The following is a 22782-nucleotide window of genomic DNA, read 5'->3' as shown; positions in this document are numbered from 1 at the left end:
GGATGAAACACGAGAGCCAATACTGACTGAGGCATCACTTGCTTTAAATGTACATGTATATGTTTTTTCCAGAAAGCCATCATTTAGCTTCAGCAGAATGTATAGACTGACATTTATGGCTATTGTCAGTTTTCAGTGCTCTTTGGTCATTTAGGAAACTTGTCAGCCTCTTTCCCAATTCACTTTCATTGTATGTACAAGAGCAGCCAGGACATGCTTTTAAACTTCTCCTTATGTGTTTGACAGAAAGTCACACAGGATTGCAATGACTTGTTTGAATTATAAACAGTTACTATGCTTCTGTAACATTATTAGTTAATATTTTGAAATTAATTTTTTGTATTTACAATTTTATTTGTAGCAAACCATTCATTTTCAGCTCTGTTACTATCGTTGTTTTAGTTTTAGTCATTTCAGTGCGTCTAATCTTTAATTTTAGCTATTAATACATTTTGAATGATTGAATTTATTTGGATCGTTTGATCTGCTCTGTTAAACTGAGCCGTGTTGCCACGTTAGGTAATAGAGATGCAGCCTCTGTGTGCTGCGTGGTATGGATCGCTGGTGTTTATTGATGGCTGTGCACGAGAGTTATGCTTGGGATGCAGAGGTCAAACTCTTAATGACTTGCGATCGGTGAGGCCCATCACTATTCCCATCACAAACAGGTCAATTCATTAACACACCAAGGTCTCCAAGGGCAACCGCAATGAAAGGGTCACAATGGTCTGGTGCTCTGGATACAGTTATTGCTCTTGTATGCGTGAGCGTCATTCCCTAACAAGGGATTGTGGTGTTTTTACTAAATGGAAAAAGGCCCTGTAATACCCAGGCGGCGCTCTTTCCTGTGAATAGTAATGAGACGGCCTTTATGCTTAACTTTATGTGCTCGTTAGTGATACAGAGGAGAGAGTCAGAGTCACTCCTTGAATTCATCAGTAACAGCAGCTCTTTGGTCATTCATGGTTTATTGACCAAGCCAAACTATCTCGGACTGAACAGATGGTCTTGATGTTATGTGCTCACGCCGCATGCTTAATGTGTACAGCCGTCATTAATCATATAGATTCGCGCCTTCGCCGGTTTGTATTGCTTACGCGTCGAAAACGACTACATCATGAGCTCGGATGTTGAATCTCATCGGCGCAACCAATGGCGTGAGTTTGGGGAGAAGCCGTCGAGAGGAACAAGTGTGTAATTATTTCATTCTTATCACATTTGTGAAATGTTTTGGATATATATGTATAAATTTGATTTCAACAAAATGTATTTAAAATGCACGGGAAGGCACACGAAAGTTAAGTAGCTAGATATACACCACCACTTGAATGTTTGAGGGTAGGATTTTTTTTTTCTTCTGCATAGTCTTCATCTTCGTGCATTAATCAAAGGTCACTGTAACGATTTTTGTAGTAAAATTTACAAAATATTTCCGTTTCCAATAACTACTGTCCAGAACTTTCCAATAACTACTGAAGAATATAGGATAAATATGTAATAAATATTATAAGAATTAAGAAAAGAGAACTTTTGACCAGTGATGCATATTTTATTTTTAAGTCACTTTAGCAGAAGAAACATGAAAGGATCAGTCATTGTAGAAAAGCAGCGATTTGTGAATCAGTTGAACTTACTGAATTATTTCTTAATGATTCATTCACAAGACTGCTTCACGATTTCACGACACTTTCACGGTGCTTTAGAAGTTTGAAAGTTTCAGTTCCCATCCATTCTCCGTAAACCATTTACTTCTCTGTTTCGGTGAAAGAAAGAAAGTCACACAGATTAGGAATGACATGACGGTGAGTAAACAACGACTTTCGCTTTAATTTTGGATGAGCTATTTCTGTTTGGCATTTTCCAGTTTGTAGGCATTTCATTCGTTATATTTGTTTTATGACCGTTGTGTCATCCAGCCCACACGGTCTCCAGAGGACCTGCTTCTGCACAGTGTATAAACAGACAAACAGGCAGCTGCAAGCGGATATGGATAGTCTGTGTCGATTCCTGTTTAGGGAAAAATGCTCTCTCTAGGTCTGGGAGTTGTACTTTTTGCATTAAACAGCGAGAGAGAGAGAGGAAATGGGCGAAGAACAGAGATACTGGAGAGACATGCGCCAAAGACCCTGCTGTTTCCCTCAGCATTCAGAATGTTCATTATCCAACCACAAGTGTGAAAGACATGCACACCAGCAGGGGCTGGACCGGACAGTTATTGGCTCTGGGTGACTTATGACGCATGCGGCAGACTCAGCACTATGGAATACTAAGAACCAGAGAGGGAAAGAGCCCCAGGATTCACTCAGATGTGCCTCTGAAATATGCCCCAGTAACTAAAAGATTGATCATGGCCCTGTGAAATGTGAAAGAGCATGTGTCTTCGCTGTCTTTGTGGTATGAAGCGCTACATCCTCGCCAAAGTAAGCCACATCCTTTCCTGGAGGTGCATATGCTCAGTTGAAGAGTTTTAGAGAGATGCTTATGGTTGCTTCATTAGCTGTGCTCTAAAACTTGGTGAGCTGCCTGTACGCTTAAAGGGTTAGTTCACCCCAAAATTAAAATTTTGTCAGTGATTAATTGCCCTCATTTCGTCCCAAAGACCTTTAAAAAAAAATCCAAGTTGAACTGCTAAAATTAAAAAAAAATTGGCTAAATATTGCATAAAATCATAATAATTCAAAATATTAATAAATAATCAAATAATATATACATAATACTAAAACAGCACTGACTCATACTCCCCAATACCTCCTACTGATGACAATCTTTGTTCTTGTCTACGATGTAACCGAAGCCTTTTAGCTCTAAACGGAAGGAGCTTTTGATGTCTTGCCAGACTTATTATTTCAAGAGTCTGAAAGTGTGACCAAAAAAATAGTTAAAAGCAGTCGTTGCCCTACATTTTATTTTTTTTAACGATTCACAAGCAAACTGGCATGTCGCTTATCTAAACTTCTAACAGTTATGCATATTTAGCACAGCATGCTTTGGGATATGTTGCTCTTTTTTAAAGAAAGAGATAAATATTCATGATTTGACCTCCATGTGTAGTTAAAAAAGATGACATGAATACTGAGTCCCGCTGAGCAGGCATAATTGTTAGGCAGAGCATCAGAGTGAGTGTAATTTCTGGGTGTTGAGCGCAAATGGATTAGGTTTGCAGGAGAGATAAGAAGAACGTCGTCTCCGCTGAAGCCACACTTGGTATTGTGAGTGAAAACTGTAGGAAAATCTATGACAACCCATATCCAATTCATTACCCAAGCCATTTATCATCTTGTCTGGATGCTCAAAATGGCTCTGTAGGAATTTAAACGATCCTTCACTGATCATACCCTCATTTAGTGGTCGACAACATCTGTATCGTCTTTAAATAGATTCTGAAACTTCAAGTGGAAAGATAGTGCGCTCTTTGTTTGCTGTGAAACCATGGAAATGCTTCCCTTGTCGGAGTGGGCTGCAGCAATGTGAAACAGTTAATGAAAGCTGAGAGCTTACAGTCCTCTGCTTGGTCCAGTCAGAAAAAAGCACCATCTATCATGCTTAATTTGTGGCGTTAATTGCACCGTATGATTTACTGAAGTAGGCCAGGTTCCTGGATTTACGTGCATTATCAGAAGATTATAGCCTTAACTCTATTCCTAATTCTAACCATAACCAACCCCTAAAACCAAAGACGAATGGTAGGAAACTAAACACTAGTATGCAGACATGACTGCTTTGGCCACCGCATCAAGTTGGTCCCGTTGTACATACTTGACGTTCATTCTTGCATAGCGGTAACACACTTTAGTACTCAAAGGAGCGATATAGTTGAAAACTGACCATAGAAAAGACATATTACGCTAATGGCCAGAACAGAATGCTGAGAATGCAATGCATATTGTACCTCAGATGGTGTTGACACCTTCTGGAAGGCAAATTAGCATAGTTATATGATTCATCGACTTAATGTTTTAGGCCTAAACAAGGACACCTGGTTTTAGCTATCTATTAGCATTCCTCTTCATCTCAGTGGCAGTTATTTGGACGTGTGTGATTTGCTCTATTATTTTTTTTTGCTAATGGTTGCTCTGTTCTGAGTCAATTACCTGAGTTATGAAAAATGCCAAAACACTTACTGTAAAAACAAATCTAAAATGATCTTTTTGCAGCAGCAGCGCAATAGAAGAATAATTTTTGGCTTCCCCAAATAGTCTTTCAGTGATCCGTTTTTGAAAGATTCAGTTTTTGTACAATTCAATAGTACTAAAAGCCTTCTTCCGCTATAATGCACCGGTCAGAACCCTTCAATAGGGTGAGAAACCCTCACACTTGGCTCATTTGGAGCTTTTGTTCAGGAACCTGGCATGTTTTCTCTCTTAGTCTGGTTTGTTTAGGAGTATATGAACATAGCAATCATGGTCGGATCTGCTCCAAACCGATTGGTCCAAGATTGGCTGAACAATGTGGTCTCGGCCTGATTGAAAACTCTGGAGAGGTTTGGTTGTGGTAAGAAAGCAATCTGACCCAGTGGACCAATGATCCAAGCCGTATCATAATTCATAATGTGAAATTTGTTGCAACAGTGTCTGATTCTGTGGGTGAGCACATTACATATCCAAAGAGAGCCATTCATCTTAAAATGTTGAGTAATTGCAATTCTCTGAAACAGGTGCATTGCAAAAATGCTGTCCCGACAAAACCTTGACACTATTAGCATAATCCTGGTGCATAGAGGTGCACTTTGACCAATGAGAGGACAGTTTTATCCATATGTAAATTGCATGAACACATTAAGGTACACTTTAAAATGTTGCCAAACGGAACCACGAAGAAAATGCTGAATTGTAATGAATTAAGTCCTTGTTTTAGAAAAAGCCAACATTCCACTGGAAATGGGTTTTGTGACAGTTTTGTCAATATCTCAAATTAAACATATTTACTTAGACCAAAAATATACACTCTAAAAAATTACATTTTCAAAAGGAGGATTTTCATAGATAAACCATTTTGGGTGCCCAAAGAACCTTTCACTGCACTGACTGAATTTTATATATATATATATATATATATATATATATATATATATATATATATATATATATATATATATATATATAATTTATTTTTTCATTTTAATAATTCAAGTTTTTTTTATTTACTTTTTAATAATTCCACTTATTCAATTAAATATTCAATAAAAATTGAATTCAATAAAAATTCAATTTAATAATCCTTTTTTGCTATTGGGTAATGGAAAGGTCCTTTACCATTGATTCCAATAAATAACTCTTAGTTTTAAGATTGTACTTTCAAAACCTAGAAAAACTTTGGGCCAAACCACAAACCTTGGGCCTAAATATAGTTTTCACCCCTAAAAAAACTGAATGGCGACAAACTGGAACAGCTCAGTCATCTCATGTGTTTGCATCTTACTCTTCACGGCTTCATTCGTCATGCAGAACTGATGCATGTAATTTGCAATCATTTAGCATTATGTGATCAAAAAACAGCTTGACGTTTTCCATCTGCGTTTGATGAGGGATTAGTTCTGAACATTTACATTGCTTAGACTGTATATAATATTCTTTTAATTAGAAAATGATTATCTGCTCGTTCTGTGCTCGTTCTCTTAGGAGAAACATTCAGTCATCACCCATTCTCTTGAGGCGTTGATGGGAAGTCCCTATGTAAACAGCGATTATGTCGAGAGTTGAATCAAGCAGTTGACCTTAAAAGTTAGAGGTTTGGAGTTGTTTCCAAACAAAAAGACCCTCGCATAACATTAACCACGTTTTGATCACGTATGCTCTTTTGAGTTACTCCAAGCAGCTCAAGTATTCCAGATTCGTCGTCTTCAGAAGACGGTGGCTTGATCAAAGGGGACTGCCGTTCTCGCATTCGCCCTTAGCGAGATTTTGTAATAGATGTGCCACCAGTGGGAACATCAGCGCCGTGTTTTGGGGGTCTCGCACAGCATTAAGAAGGGAGGCGAAATTCTCATATTCGTTGAGCGAATGAATCATTAATCCTCTTATATGCTCCACTAAGCACGCTCAGTCTTCATAATGTTCCCCAAGTTTTGAATTGCATAAAACTGGCAGTTAATATTCATAGCAGCAACAGAAGAAGAAAAATCAAGTTCTGTTATGACCCAAACCCTCACTTACAGTAAAAGTAGGGGTCTGTGGTTTCGACTGATGTCTGGGCCTTTGCGAATGCTTTCCATGAGGACATTGGTTTGGACGTGGCTCTGCTTTTCCCTCCATGGTTAGAGAATGGTCTTGGGCCGTGTCATGCAGGGTGGTCAGAGCAAATAATGGCACTTTTTTTTGCAGGGACATGTGGACAGATTTGTCCAGCAGCCATTCCAGCTAGATTATCTCAACATGGGACTTTGTTTTATTGTATTCAAGCAACGCGTGGTAGACTGAGGCGGTTGGTTAATCGAGCATTGTCTTCATTGCCGCTCCAGGCTATGTCCCCTTTTCAACGGCAAATCACTACAAGAATGCTCATTCGCTCTCATCTGGAAACCATCAACTTGCTTTTATAGAAATATAGTTGAATGTCAACATTTAATGTCGACAGAATTAAGTTGTTGAGTGAGGTGTTTACCTCCTACGTGCTCTTTTGCTGTTTCTGATGCCATCCTGTGTTTATTATTTTTCTCTCGTATTGCTTGTGGTTGACCTTGAGCCGTAAGCCTTCCTGTCATACTCATGAATAGGGCCTTGAGAGAAAATCTCTACTATAATATGAATTAAGCAGAATCTTAAGAACAGGTTATTTATATTCATTTCCCAATTCACAAGCCCTCAATTCGAATGACTACCAAAACTGATTCACTTGTGATACTTACTTTTTTATACAAGTGAAATGTCTCTCAGCTACTGCTATTAATTATACAGGATCCTTCTAATTTATAAGCTATAGTGAGAAAACGTTAAAAGGAAAAAGGTAAGGGAAAAAAATCTTGAAACAAATTAAAAGCAGGTCCCAAATTCGGCAGTTCACTTAATTAATTTTTACAGATTTAATAATAAACGCACCCAAAAAATAAAGCTTAAAGTAAGCTTTCATCAATCACCTACGTTTTTGAGTCTTTTTGAAGGATTGAATGATTCTTTTTTTTTTTTTTTTTTTTTTTTTTTTTTTTTTTTTATCTACCTGTACTTCTTCTGCAGTATTTTTGCCATGCTGTATGTTTTTGTTTGCTTAAAAAAATAACCTTTTTTTCCCAAGCCTTAAATCTTAGTAAACTCAACTAAATGTTAAATGTCTTAGTTCACACACGAATGTGGGCACTTTCCCAAGCCATATACCCAGTTCTCCCTGTTTTCGTGAAACATAAGGAGCTTTTTCTCTAAAAATCAAAGAAATTAGCTAAAGTCCTCAGTCACGTTAGTGTAAAACCGAAGGCTATTATTTTCTCTTTTTTACATTTCCTACAATTTTCTTGGACACGTCTATGAATTCTGTGCCTGGCATAATAACCTAACCTCATATGACCCTTGAGGAATTTGATGTATTGAGTTGCATTATTCACACTCACTCTGTACGGCTCATAAGTCCCGAATAAAATTTAGAGTTCTCTTGTGTTCCTGCATTCCTGGCGTCTGTGGTTTGACCTTGATGGCCGTCTTGTTTGAGAAGCTGCATTCTTAACGGCATCTACACAGGATTACGCTGGTTCATCTGCTCCAAATGGGCACAAAAAAGGTTGGGAAACGTGTTCATTCGATATACAAGACTCTGACTAAATGCTATGTGATAAAACCACAAGCTTATAGCAAACTCCTGTAAATCTGGTGCAGATGTGACAAGCGACAGGACATCCTGTCATGGTGAACCATGCTAGCGACATGCTAAAACAAAGGAAATTAGAGTAGATCAACTAGCAACACCAAGTAACTATGATAACAATTTTGACTAATCCACTATAATTATTTACTTCAATATTTACAGTTATTTAACAGGAAACAACATATTGACATTCATAATACTACGTTTGCTATTTTTCACACAGTAAATGTACACTGTACATAAGAAATGAACTTAAATGCCCCAGTGATACTCATCAATGATCAGACTTTCTTTAGGTTGTAGAATTTATTGATTGGTGTCAATGATGATTAGCCTTTGTTTTTTGTGTGCGTGTTGAATAAATTGAATTTTTGTTCAGTTCCAGGAGCTCCAGCTGGACAGGGAAACCTTGCTAGTAACCAATCGGAGTCTTGCAGAAGAGAGCCTCACACATCGCCCTCACCTTCAAAACGGCAAGCGGCAATTGGCTGCAAAGTACGAGGAACTGGCAAAACTGACCACCGCCTGCAGGGAAAAGCAAAGCCGACTTGGTGAGTAGAGGTTTAGGGTTTTGTGCGAGTGATGCTGTGAATGCTAATTGCATCAAGCGTTTCTCATTTTCCTCACTATTAAACACACTTTGTGTTGTTTGCTTCTTATATTATTTATTTCTAGGGCTAGGCAATAAATCTGTATCAATATTTATCAGAAAAAATAAGTCGTTGATAAGGTTTGTCTCGTCTTCAGAGCTGATGTTCATGATTTCATTTGATTGAAGCTACTGGCAAATACAAACTGAAACTCCAAGGTCTTTGTGGCAAACTAAAATGAAAGTCTGGTGTAATTTGAAGAATAATGAGACAGGAATATTGTGTATTCAGTTTTTGGGTATATCTCGCTCAGTCCAAGCTATACCACAGTAGGCCTATATAGTAGTTAGTTCCTGTAATCGGATTAGCATGCAGAAAAAAGCAGGAAGTGGGAAAACCAAGAGTAGATCTTGAGTGATTTGTAGAACTCCTTCATTTCGCATAATCTGGCCCACCCTGCCTTTTTTTCAACCTCTACCTGCTTCTAGTGTTGCTTCTCTGGTTAGTTTGTGTTTAAAATGTGACCCAAAGTGCCAGGGCAGAACGTCTTTCAGGGAAAAAATGATTCTGTGCTCCTCCCAGATTAAAGTAACATTAGACGCGTTAATTTAAGCATGTTGCTAATCTGATGACCGATATCTGATTATACGCCGGCTGTTGACTTAGCAGTTTAAGAATAGCATGGGGACACTGCTGTCGTGTGCTTCTGGTGGTAATATTTCAATATCACCAGGCAACATTGTTCCATAATAACACGCCCTGACGTCCGGAGCGTCTCAATTATTCAGCACGAGAACGGTTGACATGCCGACCTACGTTTGGATTGTTGATCCGTCCAGTGTTTTCCAGTGCTGGAGCAGCGTTACCTTCAGCCGCCCCCTAACCAGGGTGGAGTTTAGCGGTCAGGTCCCAAAGGGGTAGTCCGGGGCCACAAGGTCCCCACCTGGCTTCCCCACCTCTTTTCAACACCAGTCCAGGAATAACTACCCTCATCTGGTTCAGACGTACTTAAGGTGCTCAGGTTTCATTTCCCTAACAGTTCCTCATGGGTTCACGGGGACTTGTTTTCCTTTTTCTCTCAGCGTGGCCAGAATAAGAGAAATATTATTGTGTTCTACGGTCTTCCTCTCTTGGCTGAACGCTCAGCACGATAGTTTCTCACGGCCCATCTTTTTTTATTGGCCCACTGACATGGCAGGCCGATTATCAGCTTGTACAAGAGAGAGCTCGTAGGTTAGAAATCAGTTCTTTCGTTGTTGTTTTCTTTATTGTTTTAGGCTTCAGAGTTCGTAACGATTGACCCCTCTCAGTGGTTATATAGTCACGGTATTCAAAATGTTTATTAAACCAAGGATGATAAATTGGGGGAAAATAATTCAGACTTGAGTTTTCCTTCAGTTTGTCAAAACAAACAAAAACATGTTTATAGTAAGGCACTTACAATGGAAGGCCGTTGGGAGATTGGAGGATTTAAAAGCAGAAATGTTTTTCAGTAAAAATGATTCGGTAAATATGTGACCTTGGCCTTTCACAGCTTGACTGCTTTTCTAGATGGATGAACTGGTTAAAGTGTTACCCTGGATGGTGCAGTTGGAGTTTGTTCCAGGTAAACTGCTTGATAGATATCCTGGACATTTTTACAGATATCATGGAGAAGTGGATGTTTAAAGGCTACATATCAAATGAATACATATGCTCTTTAAATTTTTTAAAATATAATCTACTTGGCGCATCTAGATATCTGACTCACTGCTCTTTTCTTAGCTCTTATTAAGTGTTAGTTAACCCCCAAATTAAAATAATGTAATTAATTGTTCGCTATTATGTTGTTCCAGTCCATCACATTACAGTTGAGCCACTGATGTCACGTGGACTCTTTTATTAACGTCTTTATGAGCTGTCGTGGTCTTGAATTTGTCAGTTGCTTTGCTGTCTGTGGAGGGTCAGAAACAATTTGTGTTCTAAAGATGAATGTTTTACGGATGAATCATTTATGACAATCATTTTCATTTTTGGGCGATTCGACCGTAGGCCAATGCAAATGACAAGTGCTGCGTATTTAATATTTTATGTTAATTGAACTCGGGTATCTGTATCTGTTTTAAAACTGTTTTAAACTGGTTAAAATAGATTAAAAAAAGAATACATTTCTATTTTGATGACAAATGTAAATATTTATACTTACAGCAAATATAGAGATGCATTACTACAATTAAAATAGATTTTTTTGTGTGTGTGTTTGAAAACGTTTGTTGGACAAGAACTACTGGCCCAACTTGGTCAGCAAGAAAACTCGTTATTGTTTAACCTTGCTTCTTCCTCATTTGCTTTCTTAGTGCTGCTATGATCAGTCGTAATTGTATTTATATCATTTAAAAGAAGGATTTTTGGCATGATTTAACCAGGGTGCAGCATTAATTGTGAAAGCTTTGGGTATAAGACCTATAATGTGCCTATTTTCCATAGAATTAGGCTGTGTTTTGCGCTAAGCAGACTGACAGGAACTTTAATTAATTAAACCAAATGAGTTTAAGTACTCACTGATGCTCAGTTTAAGCGTATTAAATGTCTTGGAATGTGGGTGGACAGTGAAACACCATGCTAGAAAGTAGTGCAACTGTTTAGTTCGCTTCTCTGTGTGTTCAGGCCTCGTCGAACAACAAGTATCTGTTGTAAACGCTCCTTTTTTTTTGTTTGCAAAGGAAACGGCTTAAATGAACTGACCCAGCTGGGATCTCGGAGGAAAATGTTGGAATCCCGAGAAGTCCCTCTCTGAAATTCTTGCTCCGCCATCTTTTTTGGCATGTTCGGTGCACAACCTGCTGTGTGCATAAATGATTTAGGCATATCGTGGCTGTAAAGATTAGCCAGTCACATTAATTCATATGCTGTATATTTCGCCCCTCATACTTTTGGGCCTGTATTTTAGCCCTTAGACCAAAGAGGCCTATATGAATTATTTGTTGACTTTTTTTTTTTTTTTTTGGCCCCTCCTCACCATTGTGCAGCTCATCTAGTGATGCAGATCCATTTGAAAGGGCTTTTGTTCGAAACCCCACCTCCAGCGCCGTTCAAAGAAAAGGCAGAGATTCATATGATAGTCAGAAAGTCTCAACCGCCGACCCACCCTTTCACCCGAGAGCCCGGCAGCGTCTGGGAAACCAAGTCTTGAAGGAGGCAGATGAAAAAAGTTGGCGGAGTGAAATGCCAGCAGGAAATTGAACTGTCGTGAGCGGGCAGAGAGGAGGAGGAGACGGTGGGGTTCCTTCGGTGCCCAACAGAGCAACAAAAGATCAGCGGAGATATCTGCTAGTCCGCTTACACGCTCTGACAGAGCTTGTACAGGAAGTTCCCATCTCCATGACCACACGGGCAAAGATCCACTCAAGAAACGCTGTTTCACAGGAGCCTTTTTTTTTTTTTTTTTTTTTTCCTTCGCTCTCGCAGCTGCCGGCCAGTGACGGAAGAAGGGTGGAATGTTCACCTTCCTGTCACCATGTAGTGCACATGTACCAGTGCCTCCAGCTGCAGGCTACGGCCGGATGGGTGGGAGAGATCGTTCCCCCAACCCCAAACATCTGATTCTCATTCTCTCAGAGCTGAAAGAAAGAATGAAAAACTGCTGGATTGCTCCATCAGCTGAGACCGGAGTTCTGGCTTGGAGGCTTGCGAGTTATTGCGTAATGCGCCGTGGCAGACGTTAGGAGAAGAATTTGACTCTGGAAGGTGCACTGCTAGTTTTTGGTGGGAATTCAATCTAGCTTGATGATGCCACCACGCCGGGTGGTTTCGCTCCCACTTAGACGTCCCCATTTGCTTTTAATGCTTTTGCCAAATGCGAACGAGCATGACTCAAGATTATTTAAGGCTCCCGTTGCTTCTGTTCTTCCTCGCATGTGGCCGACGGCACATTCTTGACCTGTGGTTTTTTTTCTGGAGGGCGACGTGATGCTGGTATGCAATACCATCCATCCTGCTTCAAAAGCAAAGAGCACCGCGAGTGCCCTTTTATTGTTAACCTAGCGTGACGACACCGTTTACCCGAGGCGCGACCCGCTGACCTTTCACACACACTACAACCTATCATTGACATCTCAACACAGAACTTTCACCAAACTGGTTGTCAAACGCTCCACCCTTTACAACAAAACCCCCCTCCACCCCTCCGGGTCAGCCTTCATTGCGAACGTGAAAAGGGCATCTTTGTCTCAAAGTGCCTTTAAATCACATGGCTAAGAGGCATGCTGGGACAGCCGAAGAAACCGGGGGAACTTTGTGAGAGCGCACGGACGGAGGAGTTGGTAATTAACAGGATGTGAAGTCGCTCTGGCCCTCTCTTAGTGTTTGAATGCAGGGGGCAGTTATCAAAGCTGGATTAGGGCCATTGAGCTACCACACACATGAGGCCTTAATCACTCGGTGGGAGAAAGGGGCCTCTCACAAGCTTTTGAAATCAATCTCCTGAGAATCCAACCCAAACTGGGAACTCCACGCCAAAAGCCCTTAGAAAAAATACACTTGATACATTATGTTGACATTTTCTGTGTTTGACTCTTTCACATTGGCTTAAGCTCAGTGACTTTGAAAGGGAGGGATAACTAAATGCTCTGCTGTATTTTAGGAAAATAGCTCAAATAATTTCATTAAAAAATGACACCAATAAGCATAAATTGTCTGTAGTAGGGTCGATTTTGCTCAAGTTCATTCGCGGTACTTTGGTAAAAGTATTAGGCAGCATTATCACATATGACCAATCTGATCCTTTGGTATATATTTGATAGAAAAACTATCTAAAATGATATTATAGATATGTTTTAGCTTGGTAATATAGTTGGAAGTAACTTTTTTTCTATTTGAATATATATATATTTTTTTAGCTATTCCTTTGATGGCGAGATTAATATTTTTGTGAAGCAGCATTTATTACTGTGAATAAATGCTGTTTCACAAAAATTTGTCTTTAGTATTACTTTTAATCAGTTTTTAACTGAAGTGTCTGTAAAAAAAAACTATATATTTCTGACCAAAAAGAATAATAAATGTGGTATCCCCAAACGTTTGAATGGCGTATATTGTTACAAACAATTTCTATTTTGAATAAATACCTTTTTTAACTAAATTCATCAAAAATAAAATCCAGAGTATTGCACGTTCTGAAAAAAAATATTAAGCGGTACAACTATTTTAAAAAGTTTTACCGTACAAGTGTTTTTACTGTATTTTTGATCAATTAAATGCAGGCTTGATGAGCTCTGACAGAGAGGGTTTTTTTTTTTGTTTTTTTTGTTTTTTTCCAAAAACATCCCAAACTTAAAAAAGATAGTGCCTATTTTTTATTTTTATGAGCATACACGATTGTTAAACGAGATGTCCATGTTGGGTCTGTTTTGAGCATGTTGCCGTTTATTAGAAGAAAACGCACGCTGACCTAGCTGTCAAGTCTTTTAATTAAACAGAAAGGTCTCCTCAGGCATCTGTATCCCTGGGTTTGGGCTTGTGTGGCGTCCTCACATTGTCTGTTTTGACCCGAGGAAAACCCGAACAAAAGCCCTCGATGAGTGCATTCTTCAGAAGGGCGCTGGTGTGCTTTCCCCTCTAATTTTACACTTTAACACATAGGATTTTGCAGCGCTGAAGCATTACAGATGTCAGTTCAATGCTTTAATCAAGGAGAAGTGTGAATCATATTCTTCATAGCCCTTGTGTTGTTTCAGACCTGCGTGACTTTCTTCTGGGGAAAAAAATCGTTGATTTATGACTTGGAATATAGTGCAGGATCCATATGGACTTCTTTTACGGTTCTTTTTGACATCTTCACTCATGCATTGTGATATTTTTATGCATTTATCCCTTTGCGCCCCATGGAAAGAAATGACAGCGTACCGATTATAGAACATGTTGATTTTTGGCCCAAACTAATCTTTTACACGTGAACACGAGAGTATGCGATGCGCAGGCTTTCGCATGCAAACCCACCGGGGTGCGTTAGTCGTCTGAAGTTATTCCTTTCATTCTGATGACAGGAAAGCAGCCGGTGGTATTTATCTGTAAAGACCACAAAAGAACACCCACCGTTCTGTTATTTTGACAGGAAGTGAGGGAGTGTGTGCACACACGCTTGCAAAGTAGAGGGCTTTGCAATTTTTCCTGTGCATATGCTCGCACATTAATCAAGCCTGTTAAAACTAGTTTTGCCAAGAGTTCCATTAAGCGAAGCCAGTGTGAACCAAACCACGTGGAATAAATTCCCGATGATCAATTATTCCAAATAGCTGTCACTCTTATACTCGGGTACCGTCCATCATTGTGGAAGTACGCACCAATTTCTTTGTTGAAAGTGAAGGCGAGCGAATGGAAAGTGAGAAAATTCTTGAATGAATGATGGGAGGCCAATCACAGCGATGTGATGACACAGCAGCGTTAGCTTACGACGCAAACAAAACGTTTGCTAAAGTGTTGCATTTCAAGGTGGCTTTCCACTGACGGAAGTCCTTGTGTAAATAGCGCTTTCCCCTCATAAATATTAACGAGTCCAATCCATTGACATATGACTTGGGTTGACATTGCGTTAAAAAATTGACTGGTCCGCCGAGTCTTGCATGCTGAGTCCTTTCAGCTGCCCGAAACTTGGAGAATGTGTTTTTTTGTTTATTTGCATTGAACAATTAATCCTCAATCAATCATTCATCAGTGTCAGGCAGCTAGCATCTTACGCTTAGAGGCATGCCTGCGCATATTTTACTGACATAATAATTAGGGTAATCACCAAGTTGGTGAGATAAACATAATTAGGTTTCAGTTCACTTCAAATTGCTTTTGTGGTATGACAAAAATAGATTTATTGATCCTTAACCAGTTGTGAGCGAGTAAAATCAAATCGGGTTCATTTGCATCCTTTGAAAGCTGCTCTAACACCGCGATAACAATAAAGGTTTTTTTTTCTTCTGGGTTATTGATAATCAGGAAGAGTGTTGCTAATGTTAGCTAAAACTGAGACTATTAAAAAGTGTTTTCATTAACTGAAATAAAGCCGTGAAAGAATATACATTTTAGATAAAATGCTTTAAAAGGCGTAAAAAAAAAGGAAAAAAAAGTGTGTATATATAAATATAAATATTTATTTATTTATATTTATATATACACACACTTTTTTTTTTTTTCTTTTTTACGCCTTTTAAAGCATTTTATCTAAAATGTATATTCTATCATGACATATATATATATATATATATATATATATATATATATATATATATGTATATGTATATGTATATATATGTATATGTATATACCGGTAAATGTAAATATAAAATAAATAAATATATAAATATATATAATATATATATAAGTAAAAGGTCATTCATAATAAATGCTGCAATATAAATGATATAAGTACATTACAAAATTCCAAAAAAAAACATAAACTGAAAATGCAAAAGTAAAAGCTAATAAATAAATAACAGTACATAATTGGATTAGATTTTGGACATTGGATATCATTTTGTCAAATACATCATTGCATTACTGTTTTCTGTGTTTGTGATTTTGTTGTTAGCTTTTGTTTTCTTCACTAATAGCGTTGTCTTGTGCATTATGTAATGCATAGCAGTGAGTCATATCCGTTAACATATGACTCAGATTGACATTGCATTGAAAAAAATGCCCGGGCCACTGGGCCTTGCATGCTAGATTTGTTTTGCTACTCAAGACTTGGAGTATTAAATGATTAATCTATAATTTATCCGACACTCACCGTCTTCAGCTAAAATGTCCAGATCAGAGACTCATGCATATATATGGATGTGTCTGTTTTAGGATACCAAGCCAGCAAGATGAATAATCAAGATTTAAATCATATAAAATTGCTTTGTTGCAAACAGTCAATGTCTTCCTTTCCGTGATCTTTGGATCATGTCTATCCGGTTGGAGAACATGATCATTAAGTTTTTGATTAGCGCTTTGGTTTTAGTGCTGCTGAAGGACAAATCTAATACTATGACATTCAAAAAATTAATTGTGGAACTTTTTTGGATTTTTTTTCTATTTATTTATTTATTTTTTACCCTAATGATTTTTTTTCTGTTTAATTTTATTTTGGACCCTTGCATTGTACAGTATCCTGTCATAAATAAATGAGAATGTGAGTTTTGAGTTGATGCTGAGAATTTATTTAATAAGGTTCTCTTGTCAAAAAAGAAGCATACATATACTCCAAATCTTAAAGGATATTTAAAAACTGTACTCTGAACGTGATATAATTACTGAAATAAAAAGCCACCTAACTCACACAATGCTTAATTGAGTGCACAATAAGTATATTGTGTGTTTGGTAATAATGTGTTGAGTAACATACTAAAGAACAGTACTTGATTATTATTGCAATGTGCTATTCAATAATATATTTAAAATCGATACATTTTAAATGAACTAAAATTACAAATGTGTAAATCAGCAGTATACTTTAACCATATATCATAGACAATAGAAGTCATTATGAAATGACAAATCAAGCGGTCTGCAGTAAGTAGGTACTCTAAAGTGCAGCTAATTGCATTTCACATCCATTTAAACTATAATACATTTTAATTTAATTGCAGTTACATTCAGTGTGCAATTAAGTTTATTCTTCGAAATGACATTATTTAAAAAATTGTTGTTGCCACTAAAACGTAGTTAAACAAGTTTTATCCTGTGAGAAGAAACAGTTCTGATTTTCGGAGAATAAGCATGTTTTTCTTTTACAAGTGCTAACAGGAAGGAGGAGTCAGATCTCAAAAGACCTTTTGTTTGGAGCGAAACGATTGTGTCGATTCGATGAAATCAATTAGCGTTATGCATTCATGGGAGGAGGACAGCGCTTGGCTCTGGTTATTGATCCCTGAAGTTCAGTCCAGGTGAATGATGGTTTTCTTTCTCTGATCGGCCGTTCCATTCATGCGCCGAATTGGTTTCAATTGTCGCTTCTTTTCTGCCATTGTTTCTATTTTCGTGTCACGTGGCCACGTCCAGAAGAGGACGGCGTTCTGTAAAGTGGCAACATTAAAAGCGTCGGGATCGTAGCTTCCCTTAGCTTCACATCCGTCACGAGTCATCGTATAACTGCGAGATCCCTCAAGCCCCGGGTCATAGCTCTGGCTCCAGTATTTTCCTCGCCGTGAAGCTAGCGCCCTGCGGCCCATCTGCATGGTTTTTCCCCAGTATGTAGGTCACCCACAGCTGCTCCCCAAGTGTTTGTTTGGCTGTCTGTCGCCTTCCATTACCGTTTGATGGCGTGGGTCTCCGGGGTCATCCACGTGGTCTGCCACTCCCCCCTCGCTCGCGCCGAAATGCCTCGGCAGGCACACGGCCAGAACCTACAGATACGCACTAATGCATGTGACATAGTGGGCCTTTGATTATTCATGTTGAGAGAGCGGGGCACGTAGCAGCAGCATTAAAGGCTTTGTTGTGAGTTATTGGCAAGGCGTGCGCTTGAACGTTGGCATCAATCCATAGTAGTGACGAGATGAATTAAGGATGAAGCTCATCATATACGAGTCTTTGCTTCACGAGAGAAGCTCAAATAGATTAACTCCGACCAAGCAGCGGTGAAAGCTTGAAAAAGCAAGTCTGGAGATGCAGGAGCTCACTTGAATAGAAGCACGGTCTATAAACATGATATTATGGTGATGGCATGTTTTTGGTCACTACCATGATTATTAAAATGTAATGACCTGTAATTTCTGCACTACTGGCTACACTAAAATTACACTAACAATTACATTTGTGTGATTTATTTATTTACATTTTTTTGATATCTCTTAACAGCCATGAAAATGCTTTCTGGATTGATTTATTAAATTGTTTTAATGTTTTTATTTTCATATACTGTTCAAAGTTTGAGGTCAGTGGGTTTTTGTTTTTTTTCTTTCATTTGATATTTGAAATTTAATTTAATAATATACAGTAATAATGATGTGTAAAATATTATTACAGTTTCAATTAACTGTTATCTTTTTAATTTTAAATAATAAATATGATTTATTTTAAATACATATGTGGACCTTTTGTTCACTTTATTTATAGACTTTATTGACCTTTTGGATCACTTTAATGCATCCTTTTTTTGAGTTTTAATTAAAGTTTTTATTGTTTGACACCTTTTAGTAAAAACAAATAAAAAGAATGAAATGAAATTTGTGTGTTTTGTTAAATATAATACATATTTAATTCTACATTTTAAACTGATTGAAAATTTATACTGCTAAAATATCATAAAAGTGCACATACTATGTTCTTGAATATAATTTTTCACACATTTTAAAATTAAAAGACATAAATTTTTTCACTGTAGAAAATGTAGGGTTTTTTTTTTTTAATTAACTCTTTCCCTTTTTTACCTTTATTAAAATGAACTTGCTTTTCCCACAAAGTGTTGGAGTGCAATTTAAATGGTGAACAATCATACATTACCATTACAATTACCAGTCGATGCCTTCATTGTACCACGGTGGCTCCTCAGTAATCGTCTCGGGAGCTTTTCCGTCCTGTAATGGAGGTTTGTTTAGGGAGCAGCTCTGGCTCATTGAAGCGCAAATGGTGTCATTGCCGTGACCCGCCTGTGCCCTCGATGGCCACTAGCTCAGCTTTTCACATCCCCTGTGGACTCAACACATCTGCACATTAGCATAATTGCCGGTTGCCACAGCAACCCCAGCACAACACTTATAGGGTCCGAGCCCCTCGCTCTCATCAGTGGACATGAGCTAACAGAAAGTGATTGCATCCACCCTCACCCTCAGGGCCCTGCAATAACACTGCGGAGAGACCTGAGAGCAGCTTCAGTCCTGCACTTTACACAAGACTCAAGCAGCGGAGCTTCTTCACAGCTGAACACACTTGCAGTGTTTTCACACATTGTTGCGATGTTCTTTTGTCCTGTTGGCACACAGTCACCAGCCCCCGAGAGACATATTTTTGATGTTTTTATATATAGTACTAATGTGCCATTTATTGCATCAGGCACCTAAAAGACCTCAAAAGGAGTCATGGCATGTTTCAGATCTTCTGAAGTCACCTGATAGCTTTATGTAAAGAACAGCTTTATGTGAAAAAGTTTTTTTTTTTTTTTTTTTCTTTACTGGAAATCATCGTCTCATACATAGCTTTCAAACCTCATGCGCGCTTGCACGTTCAAACGTGTAACAGTTTCTGACAGACTGACAGCTTGGTGAGCGGGCTTTTAACTCACCGCTCGTTCGATTCAGTCTGGAAGTTTTTAACTTGGTAGCTGTGGGTGGGAATCAGTCTATTTACAGCAAAAAAAATGAAAACTGTAACTATATGGCCATCCACACCATGGTAACGTTTTTTTTTTTTTATTATAAATGCTTTGCCATTATGTAATGTGCTTTAAATAGGCCTGCTCGGGTTCTTTAAAGTCTGAATTCTCATTGGCTATCATATATCAGTTTTTTTTTTTTAAATATACGTTATAGTTGTGGTGTGATCTCTGCTGTTCTCATATCACTCATATCACACATCATAGTTATCGTCCCCTAATGTAAATGTGCCTCAGGAGATATTATATAGATATAAACGCAGTATAATATTGCAATTATTTAGGTTTTGTGTTTTCATTCTCTTTCATATGCATTAGACTTTCATTTGAATTGCTTAACCCAATTAGATTTTGACCTTTTGCCCTTTTTCAGTTAAATTCACTTTTATTTGTATAGCACTAATTACAGTACATGCTGTATATTGCTTACGCTGTTTCATCTGTTGTTGGGAATAAACTACGCAACTCACAGAAACATGTTCCTTGTCGCTGAAAGCATTTGCATTCTGTCAAATTCAACCTCTTTGTTTTAAAGATTGATTTCTTAAACAGCAATTTCATTTCGCCCGTCATTTTTCTTTTTCTAGGAGTGTGCCCTTAATTATAGATTTTTCTGGTTGACTAGTAGTGGTTCATGTTAAATGATAATTGCTTGTTTATTAATAAACCATTCAAATGATGATATTGATAATAATGAGCCTTTATTTGCAGACAAAGCCTGATCAAGCGCGCATAAAGTATGCCTTGCACAGCACACCAGCAGAAATAATAAAATGTGTCAGCATTAGCATTTTAATAATTTATTGATGAACTAGTGCTTTTTTGTTGTAGATAATAAGCCATATTTAATGTTGATGAATGATTTTTGGAGCGCTTGGATGTCCTGACCGATTCTGACTTTATCGCCACGTAGGCACAAACTTCTCCTGGGAATTTTTACTGATTTATTTATTTATTTATTTTTCTGCAGCTAACCAACTAATTAAATTTTGGTTGACCAAGCCTCTTCTAGTTGACTATTAGAAGACAGCCCTCGTGAATGTTCATATGGCTGTGAACAGACCTTTAGTCCACTGCTAATAACTGCAAGGTAAAATATAGCGTACAAAACATTTTTCCTACAAATACCAATTGTTATTAACTTAGTAATCACTAACCACTCAACTCTCTGAGCAATTTTTGTGAATCTGTTCAGCCAATGAACTGAAAACAGACTAAAGGAGTCACACACTGTTGTTTATTACGTATTGTTCTGTGTTGTCTTTCACAGTTGTCGCTGTAGGGCTGTAGCATGGCAACTGAGGCACTGCAGAGCCCCAGTAATATCTATAGAAATGACTTTTCGCTCCCATATCTCGTAGTGGTGTTTAATGCGATTCTGAGCCAGTGTTGAGAATTGAAACTGACTGAGATTAAATGTTTGTGTTTTTTCCAGAGGCCTTCACGGAGAAGCACAGCCCTCAGACAGCTCACAGTCTCGTCCAGGAGGAGGTCGCACGTGCCGAAGAGCAGTCCGAGGTCATTTCTAAATCCTTTTCTTCTTTTATATATATATACAGAAACTCTTTTCTTCTCGGTCCCTACCCACCCTGTATCCACGTACAACAAAAATGCGGGTAAACTTTTGACTTTGTTTTTTTGCAGTATTCTCAGGATGTTGTTTATTCAGACACACTGTTGAATGAACATGCCCTGTTAACTGAACCAGAACAGAACAGAATGAAAGCCTGACGAAAGCACAGAAAGTCTTTTTACTCTACACGCCACCGTCCTTATTTACATTTAACCGGTTGATCGGAGTTACACGAGGCTGAAAATCCAGCCTAAAATCCACTAACCTCTGCGCTACTTACAAAGATGGATCTGTGATCTAATCAATGATTTAAAGCATTGACAGCCCGTGCGTCTTAAATAAAAGATGAGGCAAACACATCACAGCTGATGTCACGTCTCCTGTGGTTTGTCCCAGAAGTGGAAAATCAGCACTCCCGACATTTCATTAAGAACATTTGACCAAACATGCTGCTCAGGTGCCTTTCAAATTACCGTAGATGTACCGTAGGGGTGTGTAACCTTTAGACAAAATATTTAAAAACAAAATCAAGTTTGGGGTTTTTTGATACATAAGGCTTTTATGGCACAATAAAATATGGAACTCATACCCAGGAAGCAAAAGACGCTGCTTTTTTTTCAGAGGCCCAAAAAAATATGCAAATTGGCACAGTTGCTGATATTTAAATGCTAAGTTTTAGGTTCATATAATTATATTTTAGATATGCATGAGTAAACAATCCTCAAAAGCCTGATGTTTCCTGTTTGACAATCACATATTAGCACATTTAGGGATAACCAAGTTTCTTCAGTCGTAATGTTAAAATACTAACAAAATAGTAAATACGAACCCCTCCGTCAATAAATCTTGATATGTTTGATCCTGATATGTTTTTGCCTATCAGGAAAAAAAATCATCATATATATATATATATATATATATATATATATATATATATATATATATATAATTAATAATTCTCAACAAGCTGCTTAATTTGAGGTGCCATTCACATTTATAGAACGGTGCAGGAGAAGTTATGAAGTAACAGACTGTTCAATATGAATACAACAGTTGTTATAACATCAGCCCTCATTGTCTCAGAAGCATGAAAATCGTTCCATCTGTTTATATGGATATCATTAAATTTTAGCATGGCCATCCCTGTTTTCCATCCATGTGCTTATGTTTTTTGTTAGCGTTCATTACTAACATTGATGAAGTCTTTCCACAAATCTTTTCTAATGAAAAACGAAAATCACCAGTTGTGCATTCTGTATCAGAAATACAGTAAAACAGAAATATTTGTATAACTTTTCTGTTTTAATATATATTTTAAAGTGTAAATGTTCATCAGTCTTCGATGATTCTTAAGAAATCATTCTGATATGCTGATTTGCTGCTCAAGAAACATTTTTTAATATATTATGAATACATATGAAAACAGTTGCTTAATATTTCTGAGAAAACAGCAGCTATTTAAAACAGAAGACAATTTTATAGAAAGTATAGAAAGTCCTTAGTGTGGCTTT

At 37.8% G+C, this 22782-nt stretch overlaps 1 protein-coding gene across 2 annotated transcripts in view; it reads left to right on the top strand.

Annotated features, from left to right (window-relative positions):
• vps37d (VPS37D subunit of ESCRT-I) overlaps nt 1-22782 on the top strand; it is a 30126-nt gene that overhangs the window by 3628 nt on the left and 3716 nt on the right. For both annotated transcript variants that reach the window (XM_043239969.1, XM_043239968.1), the window contains exons 2-3: nt 8168-8339; nt 21134-21216. In XM_043239969.1, coding sequence (XP_043095904.1) covers nt 8168-8339; nt 21134-21216 — 255 coding nt within the window. The remainder of the gene's footprint in view (nt 1-8167; nt 8340-21133; nt 21217-22782) is intronic.

The sequence above is a fragment of the Puntigrus tetrazona genome, chromosome 5 (assembly GCF_018831695.1).
Source record: "Puntigrus tetrazona isolate hp1 chromosome 5, ASM1883169v1, whole genome shotgun sequence".
Classification (NCBI taxonomy): domain Eukaryota; kingdom Metazoa; phylum Chordata; class Actinopteri; order Cypriniformes; family Cyprinidae; genus Puntigrus; species Puntigrus tetrazona.
Note: the sequence above shows the minus strand (reverse complement) of the source record. Positions and strands in the feature narration are given on the sequence as shown.